We start from the raw sequence: 18,320 nt of genomic DNA, 5'->3' as shown, positions 1-18,320 counted from the left end.
AGTGGGTGGCCATTTTTAAAAAAAACCTATTTATTAAAGTGATGTACCCTGTCCTTTGTATGCACAAAGGTCCTATGCACACTTTCCTAAGTGTAAGCCCCACTGAATTCAATAGGGCTTACTACTGAGTAGACAAGCAACAGTTTGTACTGCAAATTAAATTAAAAGGCTTGACAAATTAATACTTCAATCACCTAGTATTCATAAAGTCCAGTGTACAAAACTTTCAGACCCAGACTATTACTGGGGCGGGGGGGAGTCAAACCAGTTCAGGCACTTTGGAATCCATTTTTTAAAGGCCACATTAATAATACTTTTATTTGAGATGTTAAAGTAACAAACAATCCAAAAGGATGCCAGCATGATTAAAATAACGGATTTAAGGAGCTTGCAACTGTAAGTTGCTTTGAGACATTTTATATAATAAACATCAAATAAATGCAATAAAAATAAAAGTGCCCCCCACACTGCTCTCATGCAGATGTGCCTTGCATTGACACATATCAAACTATTTTGAAGCAAACATTTTGCGATATGTGACAGTCAGCTTTTTCATAGAAAAGAAATTTCTGTGAGCACACACACACACAAGTCCTTCAGAAACCTTGAAGTAGGTATTTGGATATCACTGGGTGACTAAGAACACTGAAGATTCAGCAGTGTACAATGGCTTCCTGTGCTCAGAAGCAAGCTATCTTGTACTCAGAGCCAGCCAGCTTATGAGGCAGGATGAGGCAGCTGCCTCAGGTGGCATCCTTGCTCTCAGTTTTGCTGCCAGTCTGCCCAGCCTCAATGGGCAGAGAGGAACCAGTAGCAAAGCTCTGCCGAACACCTCCCCATCTGTTGAGTCAATGAGAGGGGAGGCATTCCACCACCCAGCTTTGCCACTGAGAGATTTTCTCCCCACTCCAATTTGCTGCTGGGTGGGTGAAGGGAATCTAGAATTGATCTCTCCCATCTGCCACCTGGTGGGGAAGACTCTGCAACAACTTCTTGAGGAGAAACTCTTGAGGAGAAACTCATAATGGGGGTAGGAGTGAGGTGTTTCACCTCAGGTGCCCAAATGCCGCAGACTACCCCTGCTTGTATTTGGGGGAAAGCACGTGGGTTTTGTTAAGGATCTTAACTGCATTGAGATGCAGCAGAAAAAAACGGTATTGTAATTTGCTGGCTTTGAATCTGTAAAATTCACTGTACTCTGAATGCGGGTAAATATTCATTTCTGCATTAACAGAAGTGTCAAGAATAGTGTTTCTAAATAAATGCTGCCTAAATTCTGTGAACACAATGAACTTGACAATTTCATAGCAAATCACAACCCTATCAACTTACATTTACATGATTTCTGTGGCTGGCCTCATCTTGTGTTTACCAAAATTTCTCATTCCTTTCTACTGATTAGACAAGCTTGCCTTTCCAGAAATCTTAAGCTGTTTTGCAAAAGACAAGTTTCATATATGTGAAAGATACTGCTATTGTTTGTTTATTCGTACTAACAGTGTGAAGTTATACACATCTGCTCAGAAGTAAGCCCTTTTCGCTTTAATATAACTTAATCCCAGATAAAAGTGCATAGGCTTTCAGCCTAAATAATATTACAGTTTCAATATAGTGGGTTGTATTGAAAGTTGTGGTAGCAGACATCTGCTGGTGCAAAGGGACTTCCACATGCTCTCCTCTCCACACCAAAACCGGCTCTGGAGGGTCCCTCAGCCCCCTGGAGCTGATTTGGGGGCACATGTTGCTGGAAGAGACAGGAGAGGAAGCAGCAGTGTCGTGGGAAGCCTTTTGTGCCAATGGGGCTGCAATGGTAGGATTCAGTCCAGTATGACAAGCTATCATAAGCTTACATGGTATATAGAACCATTACTTTTACCTTGCCAGTTGACTTGGTTCCTTTCCATATGCAAAAATAGCAAATAGTCCAGGCTGCCAAAAGACATAGTGCCAGCTCCCAGCGAAGATTCCCAATGTGTTCAATTCCATCAGATATGGCCAACACCCTGCGTCTGCACAAGAATAAAAGAAGCCATAAATTGCTGGAAACTTTTAATGAAGTCTATAGAAAGTTTGAAAGAAAGAGGGCAAAAGAATTGCTAGAAATCTATCAATGTGCTAAGCAAGAATCATTATCAATTACTGTATTATGATACCTTTCACATTGGCTAGTGTTACAATTAGTATAACAACAAGGTAATCCATAAAACTGCCAACTAAATGTGGAAAGTCACATGTGTCAAAAGTTGGTTCCCATTCATACAACAGCTTCATACACTCAGAACAAGCACAAAAAGGCAACTGCTCCGTGACCACTTTTATGTGCAGTGCATACTCTGTAAACCAAGACAATTTGCTTGTGGTAGAAATTGTACCATCAAACCAAAGGCAAGCTATTCCATTTAGCTGCTATCTTGATTCAAGTCTGGTACGCATTTACCAGACATACAATATATTCAGTAAAAAAGTAACCACAGTCAGGTCCCCACATCAGCCTGATATGTACCATGGAAAAAATCTGGCTGGATCAAACACAATTCTAGCATGACACAAAAAATAATTTTTATAAGGCTTTAAGATGTTTTATTCTTGAATGTTGCTGAGGTTCACAAAAAAAAGGCTTTGCAGACCACGTGTGGACCACAGGCAGCAAGCTGGATGACCCTATCATAGAGGAATGTTTTCACCTGGCGCCTAACAGTATGTATTGAAAGCACCAGGCAAGCCTCCCTGAGGGAGCCACTGCCACTGCAGGAAAAAAAAAATCTACTCTTGTGTTGCCACCCTCCGAACCTGTTGTGGAGGAGCCACATGAAGAAGGGCCTCAGATTATGGTTGCAGGGTGCGGTTTGGTTCAAATGAGGAGAGGCAGTCCTCAAAATATTGTGGTCTTGAGCTGCTTAAGGCTTAACGCTTTATAGATCAAAACTAGCACCTTAATTTGGGCCAGGAAACAGACTGGCAGCTAGTGCAGTGGTGCCAGGATTGGCATTATATGGTCAACCTATTTTGCCCTGGGGAGAAACGAAGCTGCCCAGTGTTGCACCAGCTGCAGAGGCAGCCCCACATATAACACATTGCAGTAATCTAATCCAGAGGTTAGCAGAGCTGAGGCTATCCCTGTATAGATGTGGTGCAGCTGGGCCACTAGGCATAGCTTTTGGAAGACACTCCAAACCACCTGAGCCTCAAGCATTCTGTGACAGCAATTTCTTGAAGCCAGGCGTGCAGGCTGGATGGTAGGTGGGGGAGAAAGATAAAGGAATTCACCCACCCGAGCTCTCCGCAAATTTCTGTACAGAGCCTACATGTGCAGAAATTGTATATTCAAGGATGGCAAAAGCCAGTTTCCACTCCTATCTTGTTCTCTTTCAAAGTTTATTTGTAGTGCCATGCCTGTAGCCTGTAAAGCAGTGCCAACAGAACAGTGGATAGCCTGATTGGTACTTCCCCTTATTCTGAATTTTTGCTGCCCCCCCCCCCCTTAACACACATTAAAAACACACACATTAAAAATAACATGTAACATTTTTTATATACCATATACATTAAGAAAACTCTCAAAGCCGTTTACAAAAGTAGGTTGTTTTTAATAAAAAGGAATTTAGGGTGCTACTCATATGTAACAGCTATATGAATAACCTGGATATAAGCATGCTAAACACCAGTCTCATCATTCCTTGAATATTAATATTTGTGGCTACCCACAAAACACAGGCATTTCAATTTCACTTGATGAAAATAATACACTGTAGTTTGCCCAAAACTTGCTTTGGCCTATGAGTCATGGACATGTCATCTTTGCTTGCAGCTTTGATTTAGAGGGGGTGCAGCTGGGTCAAGGCAGAGGAAAGCAGAAAGGAACAACAAGTCAAGCAGAGAAAACAGACCAGCATGCAGTTTTCCTCCATTGCCATAATTAAGCTGCAATCAGCCATGTGGACAGAAACAGTTTATTTCTGTTTTGGGGAAACAGTTACTTTTATGATCAAACTAGGTAGTGCGCTAAGTTTTAAATTTGGTTTATTCTAACAAGCCAGGATCATAAAGTGGTTTAAAGTTGGCTCATTTGGCCAAATCAGTTTGTGCACAACTCCACACTCCTTGTGCTCACACTGTAGTGGTGTGGGTGTGTACACACACACTTCATGCCTCCCACAGGGTACTCTCATATCACTGAATTATGCACTTTTAATTCTTGCACTGTGCTCATTGCAAAACAGCTAGGCACATTTCACTAAAAGTTTTGGGTTAGGGTTTGGATGACCTATGTTAACCTGCTATCATGCCTAGATATACTACTGCCTGATGGCAGGGTACTTGTTAGCACATGGAATACTTGAACACTCTGTGGGTTCTGTCTCTTTAATTCTGGCCTTTGTCCCCAAATACATGGTCTCCACTATTAATGCTGTCAGATTCTGCCCATTACTCCACCTGGCTCTGCTTCTCCCTCTCCTCTTGCATCCAGGCCAGGTATGACAATTTTGCTTTTCAAGAGCTGGCAACAGGAAACAGGAGGCATGGGCAGCAATATCAATGAGCAATGGCTGCAGTGTTAATAAGCAGAAGCAAATAAAATGTTTTTCTCTTAATTAAATACTTTCCTGCAGGAACCTTGCCTCTTGATTATTTGATATTTATTTTTATTTGATATTATTATAAATATTTGCTACCTGCCCTTCACACACACACACACACACACACACACACACACACACACCACACACACACAAACACAATTCCCAATGAATAGTCTAAGAAGACAAAAAATACAATCATATCTAAAATAAAAAGCATAAAACACCTGTCCAAAGTAAAAGCAATACAGCATCAGATACAGAGAGGAAAACTCACATTCAGTCATTCTCAAAGCCTAGGTGAAAAGATGCATCATAGCATACTGCCAAAATGTGTACAATTTAAGTGTGCATCCAGAGGGAGGAAGTTACAGATCTTGGGGACCTTTATGAAGAAGGGTCTTACACCTTCAGCCACACTTTGAACCCCTGAGGATGAACAGCTTCTAACAGAGCCCCCTCCCCCAATGAACACAGCTCCCAATTGGGATGAGTTGTGTAAGTGGAGTAGATCTTTCAGGTATGTGAGACCCAAGTTGTTTAGGCTTCATGTGCCAAAGACAAACCTTAAATGGAAGCAAACAGGCAGTCAGTGCAGTTCTCCCATAATAGGAATTGCATGAGATCTCCCACTCCCACTTGCATGTATTCAGCTGTGTTCTGCTTCTAATTGCAGCTTCACACCCATCTTCAAGGGAAGCACCACATACAATGCATTGCAGTAATCCAGATGGAAGGTTACTAGGATACAATTGCATAGCCTTATCTTTCTGGTACAGTCCATAGCTGGTGAACCAACTGCAACTGGAAATAGGGACTCATTGCCAAATATGGCCTCAAATGATAAAGCTGGACAAAGCTACAGATGTGCTCTTTCCAGGAAAGTGTGACCCAAGTAAGACAGACTTTCAGACTCAATAACCCAGACCACATAACCTTTCCATCTTGTCTGGATTCAGGTTCAGTTTATTGGCCCTCATGCAGCCCATTACTACATCCAAGCACTGGTCAAGAACCTGAACTGCATCTCTTGATTCAGATGGAATGGAGATAGATCTGTGTATGATCAGCATGCTGATCACTCCAAATGCCCTGATGACAGCTTCCTACAGCTTCAAAAGGAGGTGAATGATGGAGTATGGCAGGACAGAACAGATATATTTCCATGGTGCTGAACAGTGTCCTCCATTGCTTTGACTGGAACCAGTCTCCTAAGTAGCATAACCATGGTTCCTACCACACCCATGGCCAACTGTATCAAAAACCAGGGAGAAGTTAAGGAGAATAAACTGGTTGCACTCTTCCTGTCTCTCTCTTCCCCACCACAAGTCATCAACCAGTTTTGGTTCTAAATCTCAGCCTGAAGCCAGATTGAAATGAATCCAGATAATCCACTTTCTTCAAGCATGCCTACAGCTGTGTCACTGCCACCCTCTTGAGCACCTTGCCTATGGAGGGTATATTTACAACTGGGTGATATTTATTTGTTATTTAACAGTTCTGTGGCTGGTGAGATCCTCTAATGGAGGGAGCACTCTTTCAAGGCAGGTGGCAGCTCACCATCCCATAGTGAGGCATCATTAACCCAGCCTGTCAATTCCCTCAGCTGGTTTTTAATAAGCCACAATGATCAAGAAGCGAGGAGGTATCTGGTTAGCTGATACAAGCAGGCTGTCCACATGCATCCCACAGATACAAGCAGCATCTCCACATTATCAACAACAATTAAAAACTGATTCTCTGGAGAATAGCCTGCTGGATCAGGCCAATAGCCCATCTAGTCCAGCATCCTGTTCTCAATCAGATATCTGTGAGGAAACTAGGGAGCAGAACATGAGTACAAGAGCACTTTCCCCTCCCATGGTTTCCAGGAAGCATTACTGCCTCCAACTGTGGAGGTAGAGCACAGCCATCAAGGCTAGTAGCTATTGATAGCCCTCTCCTCCTTGAATTTGTCTAATCCTCTTTTAAGGCCTCCAAGTTGGTGGTCATCACTGCCTCCCGGAGGAGTGAGCTCCATAGTTGCTGCATGAAGAAGTGCTTCCTTTTATCTATCCTAAATCTTCCAACATTCAGCTTTATTGGATGTCCATGAGTTCTAGTGTTATCAGACGAGGCGGGGGGGGGGGCGCAGGGCGACAACTTTTCTCTGTCACCTTCTCCATGCCATGTATAATTTTATAATCTTCTATTATGCTGCCTTCATTAACCTTTTCTCTAAACTACAAAGTCCTTAATGCTGCAATCTTTCTTCATAGGGGTGTTGCTTCATCCCATCCATCATTTTGGTGGCCCTTTTCTGAACATTTTCCAGCTCTGCAATATCCTTTTTGAGATTAAGTGAGGCGGGTGGCGCTGTGGTGTGAACCCCTGAACCTTGGGCTTGCTGATCAGAAGGTTGGCGGTTTGAATCCCCACGACAGGGTGAGCTCCTGTTGCTTGGTCCCTGCTCCTGCCAACCTAGCAGTTCGAAAGCACGTCCAAGTGCAAGTAGATAAATAGGTACCACTCCGGCAAGAAGGTAAAAAGGTGTTTCCGTGCGCTGCTCTGGTTTCGCCAGAAGCGGCTTAGTCCTGCTAGCCACATGACCTGGAAAAACTGTCTGTGGACAAACACCGGCTCCTCAGCCTGTATACATAACCCCACCACCCACCCTTGATTCCCCTCCACCACACCCCAATTTCTGTTTTATATTATGTTAAATCCTTACATAGCATTTCTTATCTGAATTTCATATCTCATTTACACACCATTCTTCTTATATATTCTACAGTCTTAATCTATACATATCAACGTATTATTTTGTGAACAGTTTATATAATCTTCAAAGCATTTCCATTATAGTCTTAACTTTTGATTTGACTGTGACCTTTTGGCTGCTGTTAATTTTGCCAAATGTATATAGTTACTCATTTTACATATTCACTCCTCTTTGGAGGGAATCAATTTACTTTTCCATAGCTGGCTAATACTGTTCTGGTAGCTGCTGTTTCATACAGGAAGATTACTTTCTTTTCTTGTGGAATAAAAAGGTAAAGGGACCCCTGACCATTAGGTCCAGTCGTGACTGACTCTGGGGTTGCGGCACTCATCTCGCTTTATTGGCCGAGGGAGCTGGCGTACAGCTTCCGGGTCATGTGGCCAGCATGACTAAGCCGTTTCTGGCAAACCAGAGCAGCGCACGGAAATGCCGTTTACCTTCCCGCCGGAGCGGTACCTATTTATCTACTTGCACTTTGATATGCTTTCGAACTGCTAGGTTGACAGGAGCAGGGACCGAGCAACGGGAGCTCACCCCATCACAGGGATTTGAACCTCTGACCTTCTGATCGGCAAGTCCTAGGCTCTGTGGTTAACCCACAGCGCCACCCACGTCCCCTTCTTGTGGAATATCTCTTCCCAAAAGACCCAATAGGTAGGCCTCGGGTTTCTTTCCAATGGGACTCCTTAACTTCTTTTTTTCTTCATCATGTTTTATCTTTTTGCAGCTCCACCACACATGACACATTGTCCCTTCCAATTCTTGACACTTCAAACATAGGTTGGATTTTAATTTGTAAATTTGGCTAGTTTTGATGGTGTCAAGTACCATCTAAAAAACATTTTCATGAAGTTCTCTTTAATCATATAACAGGCCTCCCTCAGCCTGTAAAGCAGCATGAGCGCCGCAACCCCAGAGTCGTTCACGACTGGACTTAACAGTCACAGGTCCTTTACCTTTACCTTTTTAGTATACACAGTACTCCAAATGCTGTCACACCATAGATTTGTATAAAAGCATAATGATAATGGCAGTTTTAGTTTCAATTCCCCTCCTAATGATACCCAGCATGGAATTTGCCTCTTTCATGACCGTTGCACACTGGGCTCACATCTTCATTGAGCTATCTACTATGACTGCAATTACTATCCACTATGTAATTGTACGCACACAAATCTGAGCAATTTTATCTTCCAGTTGTTTTCCCAAATTGTTACAGCAGGCTGCTGAGACCTGCAGTAATGCTCTCCCGACACTGCAAGCTGGGCAGAGATTATTAATTTATTCCCCCTTTGAAAAAAGCTCATCTGTACAGCTATCTGAGGGTACAAGATTGGCATAGAAGTACTGTACACTTTGTTTGCATAACAGTATTTTGCCTCTGGAAACTAGAGGCCCTAAAAATGTTCTCCTGGGCACCTGCAAGAGGTCAGGACATACTGACAGAAGCTTTAGCACCCAAGAACTGCAATCTTTATTTTGCTAATTGTGCAGACTGACTGATTAGAGATTTTCTCTCTTTCTTATCTAGATAAACTCATCATTATTTAACTAAATTAGGCAGGAATGTTGTGTGTTTTTCACTTTGAGGCTGTGGCTGTATTGTTTGAGCAAGAGACCAGACAAGCAACCAGAAAAAAAAATCTCTAATAAGTTACCTAATTCACAGCTGAAGCTTTTTGCCTAGGGAATGAATACAAGGAAAATTTACATCTGAGTGTTTAGCCTTCCTGTGCTGCCAATCACTTTGAATTAGTGGTATATGGTATTCAAAGCTTTTCAAATAAAAGAGGGGGAGGGACTTTGCTTTGGCCTCACTACCACCCTTCGGAGGCCAATGGTAGAAAGCGCGAAACATATAATCAATCCATAAAGTACAATGTTCCATGAACTCTCTATGCAAAGAATACATGTAAGAAAAGAGAAAGGAGGCTCACACAGGGTCCAACAGTGATTTTCTCACCAGGCACAACACAGCTTTGCCTAATTCCTTCCCCTCAGCTCCCCTGCTGAGACTCTGGCTGCCCAGAGTCATGCCAGAAGCCTATCCAGTTCTATTCTTGAAAATCTAAGGCACCATGCCCAGGATGCCCATTTTCTATTTTTATTCATCCGTACATTTCCCCCTTTCCCATTTTATCAGGTGAAATATATTAGCAGAAAAGTCAGAATTTCAGCTTCCTTAGAATGCATATGAGGCTGATTATCCACTGTACCAAAACCGTGTGACTGGATGCATTTAACGGTGGAAAGTGTGACACAAAGGCCCCTTGGATAAAGGTTGCTTGGCTCTCTGGAAAATATTTTATATAAAACAAACTCAACAGGCTTAGACATTTTTCTGGTGCCTTGTACTTCTCATGCAGAGACAGTGAGCATACGGGATTGAACCACAAGAACATATTTTAGGTCTATAGCCACTGTGGCTGGTTGGTTGGTTGGTTGGTTGGTTGGATGGTGCTGCTGCTGTGGAAAACAGTGATCTGCTTTCATTCTTAAAGTGTTATATATTTAATTAACTAATATTGTACGTTTATTCATTTAATCTATATACTGCTTGATTGTAGTAAAGCTCTAAACAGTTTAGAATAATTAAAATTAGCCCCAAACTCTGCTTATCAGCTTCATGGTGCAACTGAATGCCACTGGGGAGCCAAGATGCTGTGCTAGATGGACATCTGACCTGATCCAGTCCTGTTGGATCCAGACTGGTGAGGGCTCATCATCAAACCCACCTAGTGGCAGTGAAGGCAGCAAAGAAGGCATACTTTGTTGCCTCCATTGCAGCTTTTCTGGGAAGTGCAGGGTCTCTTACAGACTGCTTCTCCCCTTCTGAACCAACACAGATCCTGTGACAATCATCTGAGACCTTTCTTCATGTGCTTCCTCCACAAGGGGTCCAGAGGGTGGCAACAGAAGAACAGTGTTTTTCTGCAGCGGCTCCCTATTTGTGGAATGCTCCCCCCAGGGAGGCTCATTACATATCTCTGGTCACCAGGTGAAAACATTACTCTATAACCAAGTCTTCCGGTGATTAACATACTATGGTCTTTTAAATGTGTTTGCGGAAAGGTGATGGGGGGGGGGGTTATTGGTTTGTTTTTGTTTTAACGTGTACTTTATGTTCTCATTGTGTATTTTTCTCCTGTGAATCTCTCTAAAATCTTCAAAAGAAGGGTGGTATACAAATTTAATTAGTTAGTTAGTTATGATAATAATATTCAAATGGACTCTCCCCGCCACTTTAAAAGAAAACCTGGTTTCTTTCTGGTTTGCTGCATTTAATTTTTTACTAACCCGTGAATACATCTCATTGATTCAAGAACCCAAGCAAACTCCACTATTCTGAAGCAGCAAGATTTTTTTTAATTTTACATACTGTACTGTACAATAGCAGAAAAACAAACTATTTATTGCTGCCCTCCTTCGGACAAAAAAGACTTCCAGAGTAGCTTCTAATGATCAGGAATGATACAAATCTTAATTAATAATAAAACCTTTAAAAGTTTCTAAATTGACTACAGTGGTACCTCTGGTTACGTACTTAATTTGTTTTGGAGGTCCGTTCTTAACCTGAAACTGTTCTTAACCTGAAGCACCACTTTAGCTAATGGGGCCTCACGATTTCTGTTCTCATCCTGAAGCAAAGTTCTTAACCCGAGGTACTATTTCTGGGTTAGTGGAGTCTGTAACCTGAAGCGTATGTAACCTGAAGCGTATGTAACCCAAGGTACCACTGTATCTATTTTCCACAGACGTATCACTGTCTCTTTGCACGGAAGTCAAACACAAACCTTAGTATGCAAAGTCTAACCCTGTTCTGACTACACTTAGTCAAATTATTATCTTTGTTCACACAGATCACTATAAATCACTTCCTTTCACCAAACCTCCACACTTATTCTCAATTTATTATATTGCTTTTGGGGCAAGGGGTGGAGATACACAAAACTTTTACTTAGCTCCTGCCAACCTAGCAGTTTGAAAGCTCGTCAAAGTGCAAGTAGATAAATAGGTAGCCCTCTGGCGAGAAGGTAAACGGCGTTTCCGTGTGCTGCTCTGGTTTCGCCAGAAGCAGCTTAGTCATGCTGGCCACATGACCTGGAAAAACTGTCTGCGGACAAACGTCAGCTCCCTCGGCCAGTAAAGTGAGATGAGCGCCGCAACCTCAGAGTCGTTCGAGACTGGACTTAACTGTCGGGGTCCTTTACTTTTTAAAAAAAGGCTGTACTGTATTAATTACAGATGCACCTATTTTTCTCTGATTGGGAGAAAATGGGACAACCACTAGGAAATGTGATAAAGGGTCACTAAAGGAAAGGGAAAAATGTGAACTCTTTAGGACCCAAGGATTTATATCTTCTGGTGTCAAAGCAACTCACTCACCAAGCAGGAGCAGCAAGACTGGCTCATCTACCTGCACATTTAGCTTCCTAACTTCATAGGTTGCTGACTGAGCTTTAAGGGGGTTTGTTTGTTTGTTTTAAAGTAAGTCAAAGCCTGGGGCCCATTGCAGGCATGGGTTCTGGTGCAATCAGCAGCTAGGCAGGAAGGCTGAGCAGACTATGCAAATCCCCACTGTGCCTCTGGTCTCTTTGGGACTTTATTTGCCCTCACTGAAGTCCTCTTTGGGCTCCGGGAAGAGTCTCCTCATGAGCCATGAGGACTTTCCAGCTCTCTCCCACCATTTCCTGGTTTGAATCTATTTATTTATTTCCCGATGCTGTGCATATAAATGTTCATCATTGAGTCGACTGTGTGTAAGTGGGGGTATGCCTGAAAAAATTGGGCATGCCCTAATAATGTCCTCAGAAGGCTTCACAAAGCATAGAGATCAGATCTTAGACAAGCCCACTTCCAGAATGGTTCTTTCTGCCCAACCCTCTCCCCGGTCCTCAGGACTAGAATTCTGTACAGCCCACCAAAATTTTCTGCGCAACTTCCCCCCAATTAGAAATTAACATGCAACATATTCATCTGAATTCAAATGATTAGCACTTTGGAAGCCTGACAGTGTGTTTGCCTCGTTTTACACAAGTGTACCCATTTTGGATGAAGTAGCTGCAGCATTACGTTTCCCATGGGCTTGGAGTACACTGAATTTTCCTGGGAAAGGGTTTCTTTAATAAAGCTTTCCAGCATGTAGGGCTGTAACACACTCCTGAATAGCAAGAGGTTTAATCACTGCCAACGTTTCATGGAAAGGAATGTACCAGAGTACTTACTGCATTGTTTCATGGTTTGGAGAAGCTAAAGAACAAATTCAGTCTATTTGGGAAAGTCTTGTTGTGTCTGTTAACTATTTTAGAGCAGTATACAAGGTGTCTGTTAATCTGGGGACGAGGTCTTTAGAGTTTATTTCTCCTATTGCACCACTTGAAACAGCATTAAAACACACACACACACACACACACACATACGAGGTAATACACGCTTTATCTGACCCAATTGGGTCCTAAACAATTTTATAGAAAGAATCTTTTTTTAATGCTTAACCTACATTCTATCCACAGCAGCCATTGAACATAACAGTTTCCCCCTTGTATTAAAAGCTGTAACTACCAAAAATTGGGCGTAGCAAGAAATAAAATCTTCATACAATATGAGTTAGGTATCAGTGGACTGCTAATAAATTTCAAACTGAAAATAAGTAAGGGTTAGGGTTAGGGTTAGGACTGAAATTAAGTAACCTGTTTAAAAGGAAGGGGGATAATATCCCAGCCACTTCTAGCAAAATGTTACTCTCTCCACCACCAGGAATGCCATACGGGAGCTTGCCAGATGTTTTGAATTACAGGTCCTGGGGCTGAGGGGTGCTGTATTCCAAAATATCACCAGGTTGACGAAGTGGTCCAATACCTAAGGAGTACAGCATACCCTCTAGCTGACTAGGTTACAATTTTACCTAAAAATAACAATGAAATTCTTCAGTCTTACACTGGCATCAGGCCTGGCCAGGGCCTTTTCATAAGAAAAATAAAAATTAGAGACTGGTACTCATATCCTGATAAATTGTAAAACACCTATTCCTCTTCTTCTGTACTGACTTCAAAATGAACTTTCTATATAGTAATATTTATTTGAAACACGCTTGAAACTGCAAAAAAGTAGAAATCATAACCAAAGTGTGCAATTGTCATGAATAAAATGAACCAAATTCCTACATAATACGTCCTTCCTACTAAACTAGTAGAGACATATATTTGTTGAATATACTCTTTTGAAAAAATGAAAACAGCAGCTTGGGGATTTTTTCTGGCTTGCATACCTTGACAAAAGAATATACTGAGGGAAGACGGATCTGATCTGCTGATCCTCACTGCGGAGATCACACTACTAATTCTACAAACACACGCATAGTGATGTTGTTGCTGCCTAACAACAAGGAACATTCCCCAGTTCTAGGGAAACTATTCAAGCTGGCTGCCTCACACTGTCTCTTGTACATGCACGTTCAGCACAAACATGCACTCACAGTATATTATCTATATATCTATGCATATCTCACAGCACAAATCTATTTCTTCCACACACTCTCTCTGCCCAACTGCATCTCACAGATACACACAGACTACAGACTTTCTTCCCCTTTCTCCTTCATATGCCCACCACACATACCTACAGACCTATTCGCCTACGTATAACCCCTTATGCACATACCTCGTGTGCGCACACACCCTCTCTTTCTCTCACATGCATGTACACACAAAGACAACACACATATTCCTTCGTTTCTCTCTCTTCTGCACACACAGACAGCGTATTGTGTGAACACGCATACATCCAATCAGGAAGCAACTAACAAGCAAGGCAAATGGGATGATCCCTGGTGTGTCTTCCTTCTCTGCAGCTATAAGAACAGCCCCTACACAGGGAGAAGGTAACACCTGCAGCCAGCTCTACCTGACTGGCAGGCAACAACACTTGGAACCTGCAGGGACATCCCTGCCATTTTTCTCCCTGCTTTTTAACACAAGCCCCTACCTGGGGTGAAGGAAGCTCTCACAGCCACCAAGGGACTGAGAGTTTCCTTCCTCCCCCGACCCCAAGCGGACCAGAGTTTCTAAGGAGAGATGCAGGTCTTTATTTCCTTTCTTTTTTGATAGGATGTCACTCAAAGTAAAATTAAAAAGTACCAGCATGAAGTGACAGGGCATACTGAGGGGTGGGCAGCCCTGAGCTCCTTTGGGAGGAAGGGTGGGATATTAATTTCACTAATAATTAATAAATATGGAAAGCCCATTTAGGAGCATAGAAATGGGGGGGGGGGAATAAAGGGCTCACAGATTTCATACTGCTCTGGATATCAATTTAGGTCCCTTCTCTCATAAATTAATCAAGACTTCCACTACACCTGTACTTGGAACGAACAGGAAAGCGTTTCATGTACAAGGTATCTTCCCCACAATATAAAGAAAACGCAGGCAGGTCCCATGCAAACATATATTAAATATGCTTCATATTTCCAGTTTCACAGCAGCCCAAGGCACTGTTAAACCAAACAAAGCCAGAGGAGCATAGACTGGCATGCAAATCAGGAATTCCCCTGGATTGAATCTTACCTGGGCCATAAATTCACTGAGGCTACAATTCCAAACCCACTTATCCGTAAGCCCCACTCAGCACAATGGGTTATACCCCTGACAACATGCACAGGGCCGTGTAAGTGGCCTTAGGCAAGCCATTCTCTCTCAGTACCTCATCTATAATATGGGGAATAATAATGCTGGCCAACGTTATAGGGCCGTTGTAAGGATTAAAGTTTGATAATGCATGTGAAAGGCTTTAAACTCCATACATGTGTTGATTATGGTTGTTCTCATTGTAATGTCTTGGGTATTGTATTTTATAGCGATAATACTATGTGTAAAATTCAATATACAGTATTACCTACTATTCTCAGAGATCAGAGCAAAGCTGTAACTGCTCTCTCAAAATTCAATAATAAGGCAGCTTAGTCTGGGCAGCTTCTTTGGGGACAGAATTCTATAACAGTGGTGTAACTACTGTAAGAGCCCAGCTCTGAGCTTCTGAACAATAAACCATTCTCATGAATGGTACTTAAGAGCTAGGGATGAGCGGATTTCCTTCCGTTCCATTCCATTATTGTTTATCCAATTCTCTCTGCTCTGTCTTCCACTCCTCGTGAACTCTAGTTTAACTGGGAGAATCAAAATTAATTCTGCTATTGGAACAGACACTGTTTCCCACAGTTTTCAGTTCATCCAGTTTATTTTATTTCTCCACACACACATTGCTGATTTCCATTTGATAAACAATGCATAATATTCTTCAATGCACTAATATTCTTTTGTGCAGTGTTGCTGATATACAAGTATGTACCTCATGCCAAATGGAAGTCCTTGCAAACTAAATCTTGATACAGTGGTCTACTTACTATCTAAGATTGTTTTGCAACTGAACTTGTGTGTTTTTTCTGAAAACTTACAAAAGAAAGAATATTGATGCAGTCATGCATACAATTACATTAAGACCGCTTTTAAAGTTTTATCATAGTGGTGCATAATGGGGAGGAGGACAAAACTGAGAGAACGTTGTGGCAAATTCTACAGACACAGCTCTCTGTACAAAATTTAGAACCAAAAGAGAACAAACAATAAGTTTTAGAACATCAGTTCCACTTCAGAGGGAAGTACATGTAATCTGGGAGACTCAGAAAGAAATAACGATGAAGATAATTTCAGAAGCATCTCTGTTTAAGGGAGAGCCTCTTCCACAGATCTCACTGCTGAGAGGTGGATGGACATTCACTGAAGTATGCTAAGCTCTGCTCTTCCCAAACAAGATTCAAAATTTGGAAAAGAAAGCTATGGTGTAGATTACTGGTTCAAGTAGTCTTGATCTCCAGCACTTTTTGCACACCAAGCCTTTCTTCTAAACATTTTAAAGTGATACATGCATTTTCAATAATAGCAACTGTGTGTGAATGACTTACAAAGTAAATAGTTGCTGTCGGGTCCAACCTGGATTGAGCCCTCTGACATTGGGAGTAGGGAGCTTCAGTCTTGGTAAGCAACAAGGAATTGAAAATATGACTCCATTCAAAATGCACGAATCGTGGCTTGCAAAGTCATATTTCTGCCCCCAGAAGAAGTTCTGGGCAGAATATTCCAAGTGGTTCCCAGTGGTTGATGTTAATGGGAATGAAAAGCATTGTGCTCAGTTCTGATAAATATACCACTTCATAAAGATTTCTGTGACCTTCCTTTGTCAATTACCAGAATGTAATACTTAAAAACTGAACTACCCTCATAGCTAAGGTCACTCTCACCATATTGCATCCTACTAAGGAAAGGATTTGCTAGTTTAATTTTTTTTCCTTTAAAAGACTCAAGCAATAGAATTAGTCTTTGTTTCACTGAACCCTTATTGAAGATTCATTGAATTTGCATGAGCGCAAAGTGTTTTCTGGACTCATATTTCATTAAAATTGGCATTTCGCTCTCTATTCTGCATCACTGGTACCCAAAGCCTAAATGCATTGGTTGTAATTATGTCTCACATATTCCAATAGTGTTTTTAGGGCTACAGTCTCAAATTGCCTTGCCACTGCTGCCATAATCTGTAGTTGTTTTTCTCCAAGCCTGGAGAAATATAGTAAGAAGAAACTTCCTTAGAGAATTTCATGAGCACAAATTTGATATTCCAAGCTCTTCTATTGTGTTTTCTTTTAAATTCAAAAGGTAAGAAAGCTATTTTTCAAGCCATGCATGTTGACATTTGTTCAGAAGGCAGAAGCCTACTTTCATAATTTATTCTCCAAATTTTCAATGAGAGATTTGATTCCTTTAGGTCTAATCCTGTACCGATTATCTGCTGGTCCATCCTCCTGCCAATCATCTGGTTTCATTACCTCAGGTGATTGACAGGTCAGTTGTCCCACCTTCTGTGTTGGCCTGTAAAAGGGGAGGGAGATTATTCACAAAGCAGTACCAATCTAGAAGTTACCAAGACCTGAACCACTATGTCCAAGCTATCCTGGACCACGAATGGTCATAGCAAATACACTGGCTGAAGCCAGAAGAAAACAGTCTTAGCCTCTATGTCTCCAGTGATGTGACAGGTCTAAGAGAATTTCCAAGCTATGTATCTGCTCCTTCACGTGGAGTGCAATATCATAAAGAACAGGCAAACTACCAGTTTCTTAAATGCAGCCAGAAATTGCTTGAGCCATCTCATTTGCAAAATAATCAGCTCCTGTCACTTTCATTAAAACATCATCTAGTGTTGAAGTACATATTTTTCTTGGCTAGTTCCATTATGCTGTCGAGGATCTACACAGATGCATATTATTTCCCCATTTTCTTGATGACTGTGACCACCACTGTTGCACAACACAAAGTGCTAAGCAATTCCTTTAATTATGCCATGTTTCTTAATCTTTCCTAGCTCCGTTTTGATCTTGTGATGTAAGGGAATGGACTTGTATGTGAAGTGTGAAGATTTTGAGTCACACCAATTATTTAAAGGAGATATTGCTCTTAACACTTCATACTGAGTTGCACTCCATAGAAAACAGGGGGAGAAAGAGTCTTTATTATAATAACCCGCTTCATTCATTTTAATAATTTAAACTTGTGCATTTTAATCAAGTATTGGTTTTTATAACAGCTAATAGCCCTAGATCTAATGCATTCTTATACAATCATTCCTGAAAGAAAAATATATCATATAAAATAGGATACAAGAAATACATGGAATAACTGCACGTAACTGAACAACAGTATCTGTTTGAATCTTAAAAATCACTACAGCATTCCTAGGCAGCACCAATAAGCAGAGTTTCTTTAAGAGTCAAAATAAGAACCACATCTCACTAGTAATTCTATTAATTATAGTTTAATTACCCTTGAGTAAACGTTTCTACATTCAGACACGTCAAGATTCAGCACATATTTTTACCAATTTTTCAATAAACTAATTACTAACATCCGTTAACCTATTTTGCTTTCGATGTATAA

General features: G+C 41.4%; 1 protein-coding gene across 1 annotated transcript in view; it reads right to left on the bottom strand.

Annotated features, from left to right (window-relative positions):
- The window catches only part of SLC6A11 (solute carrier family 6 member 11), a 98,429-nt gene that overhangs the window by 63,648 nt on the left and 16,461 nt on the right, over nt 1-18,320 (bottom strand). The window contains exon 6 of the mRNA XM_083726812.1: nt 1,877-2,009. Coding sequence (XP_083582938.1) covers nt 1,877-2,009 — 133 coding nt within the window. The remainder of the gene's footprint in view (nt 1-1,876; nt 2,010-18,320) is intronic.

Source organism: Podarcis gaigeae (assembly GCF_964106915.1).
Source record: "Podarcis gaigeae genome assembly, chromosome: 2".
Lineage (NCBI taxonomy): Eukaryota > Metazoa > Chordata > Lepidosauria > Squamata > Lacertidae > Podarcis > Podarcis gaigeae.
This window is presented reverse-complemented; position numbering and strand designations above follow the sequence as displayed.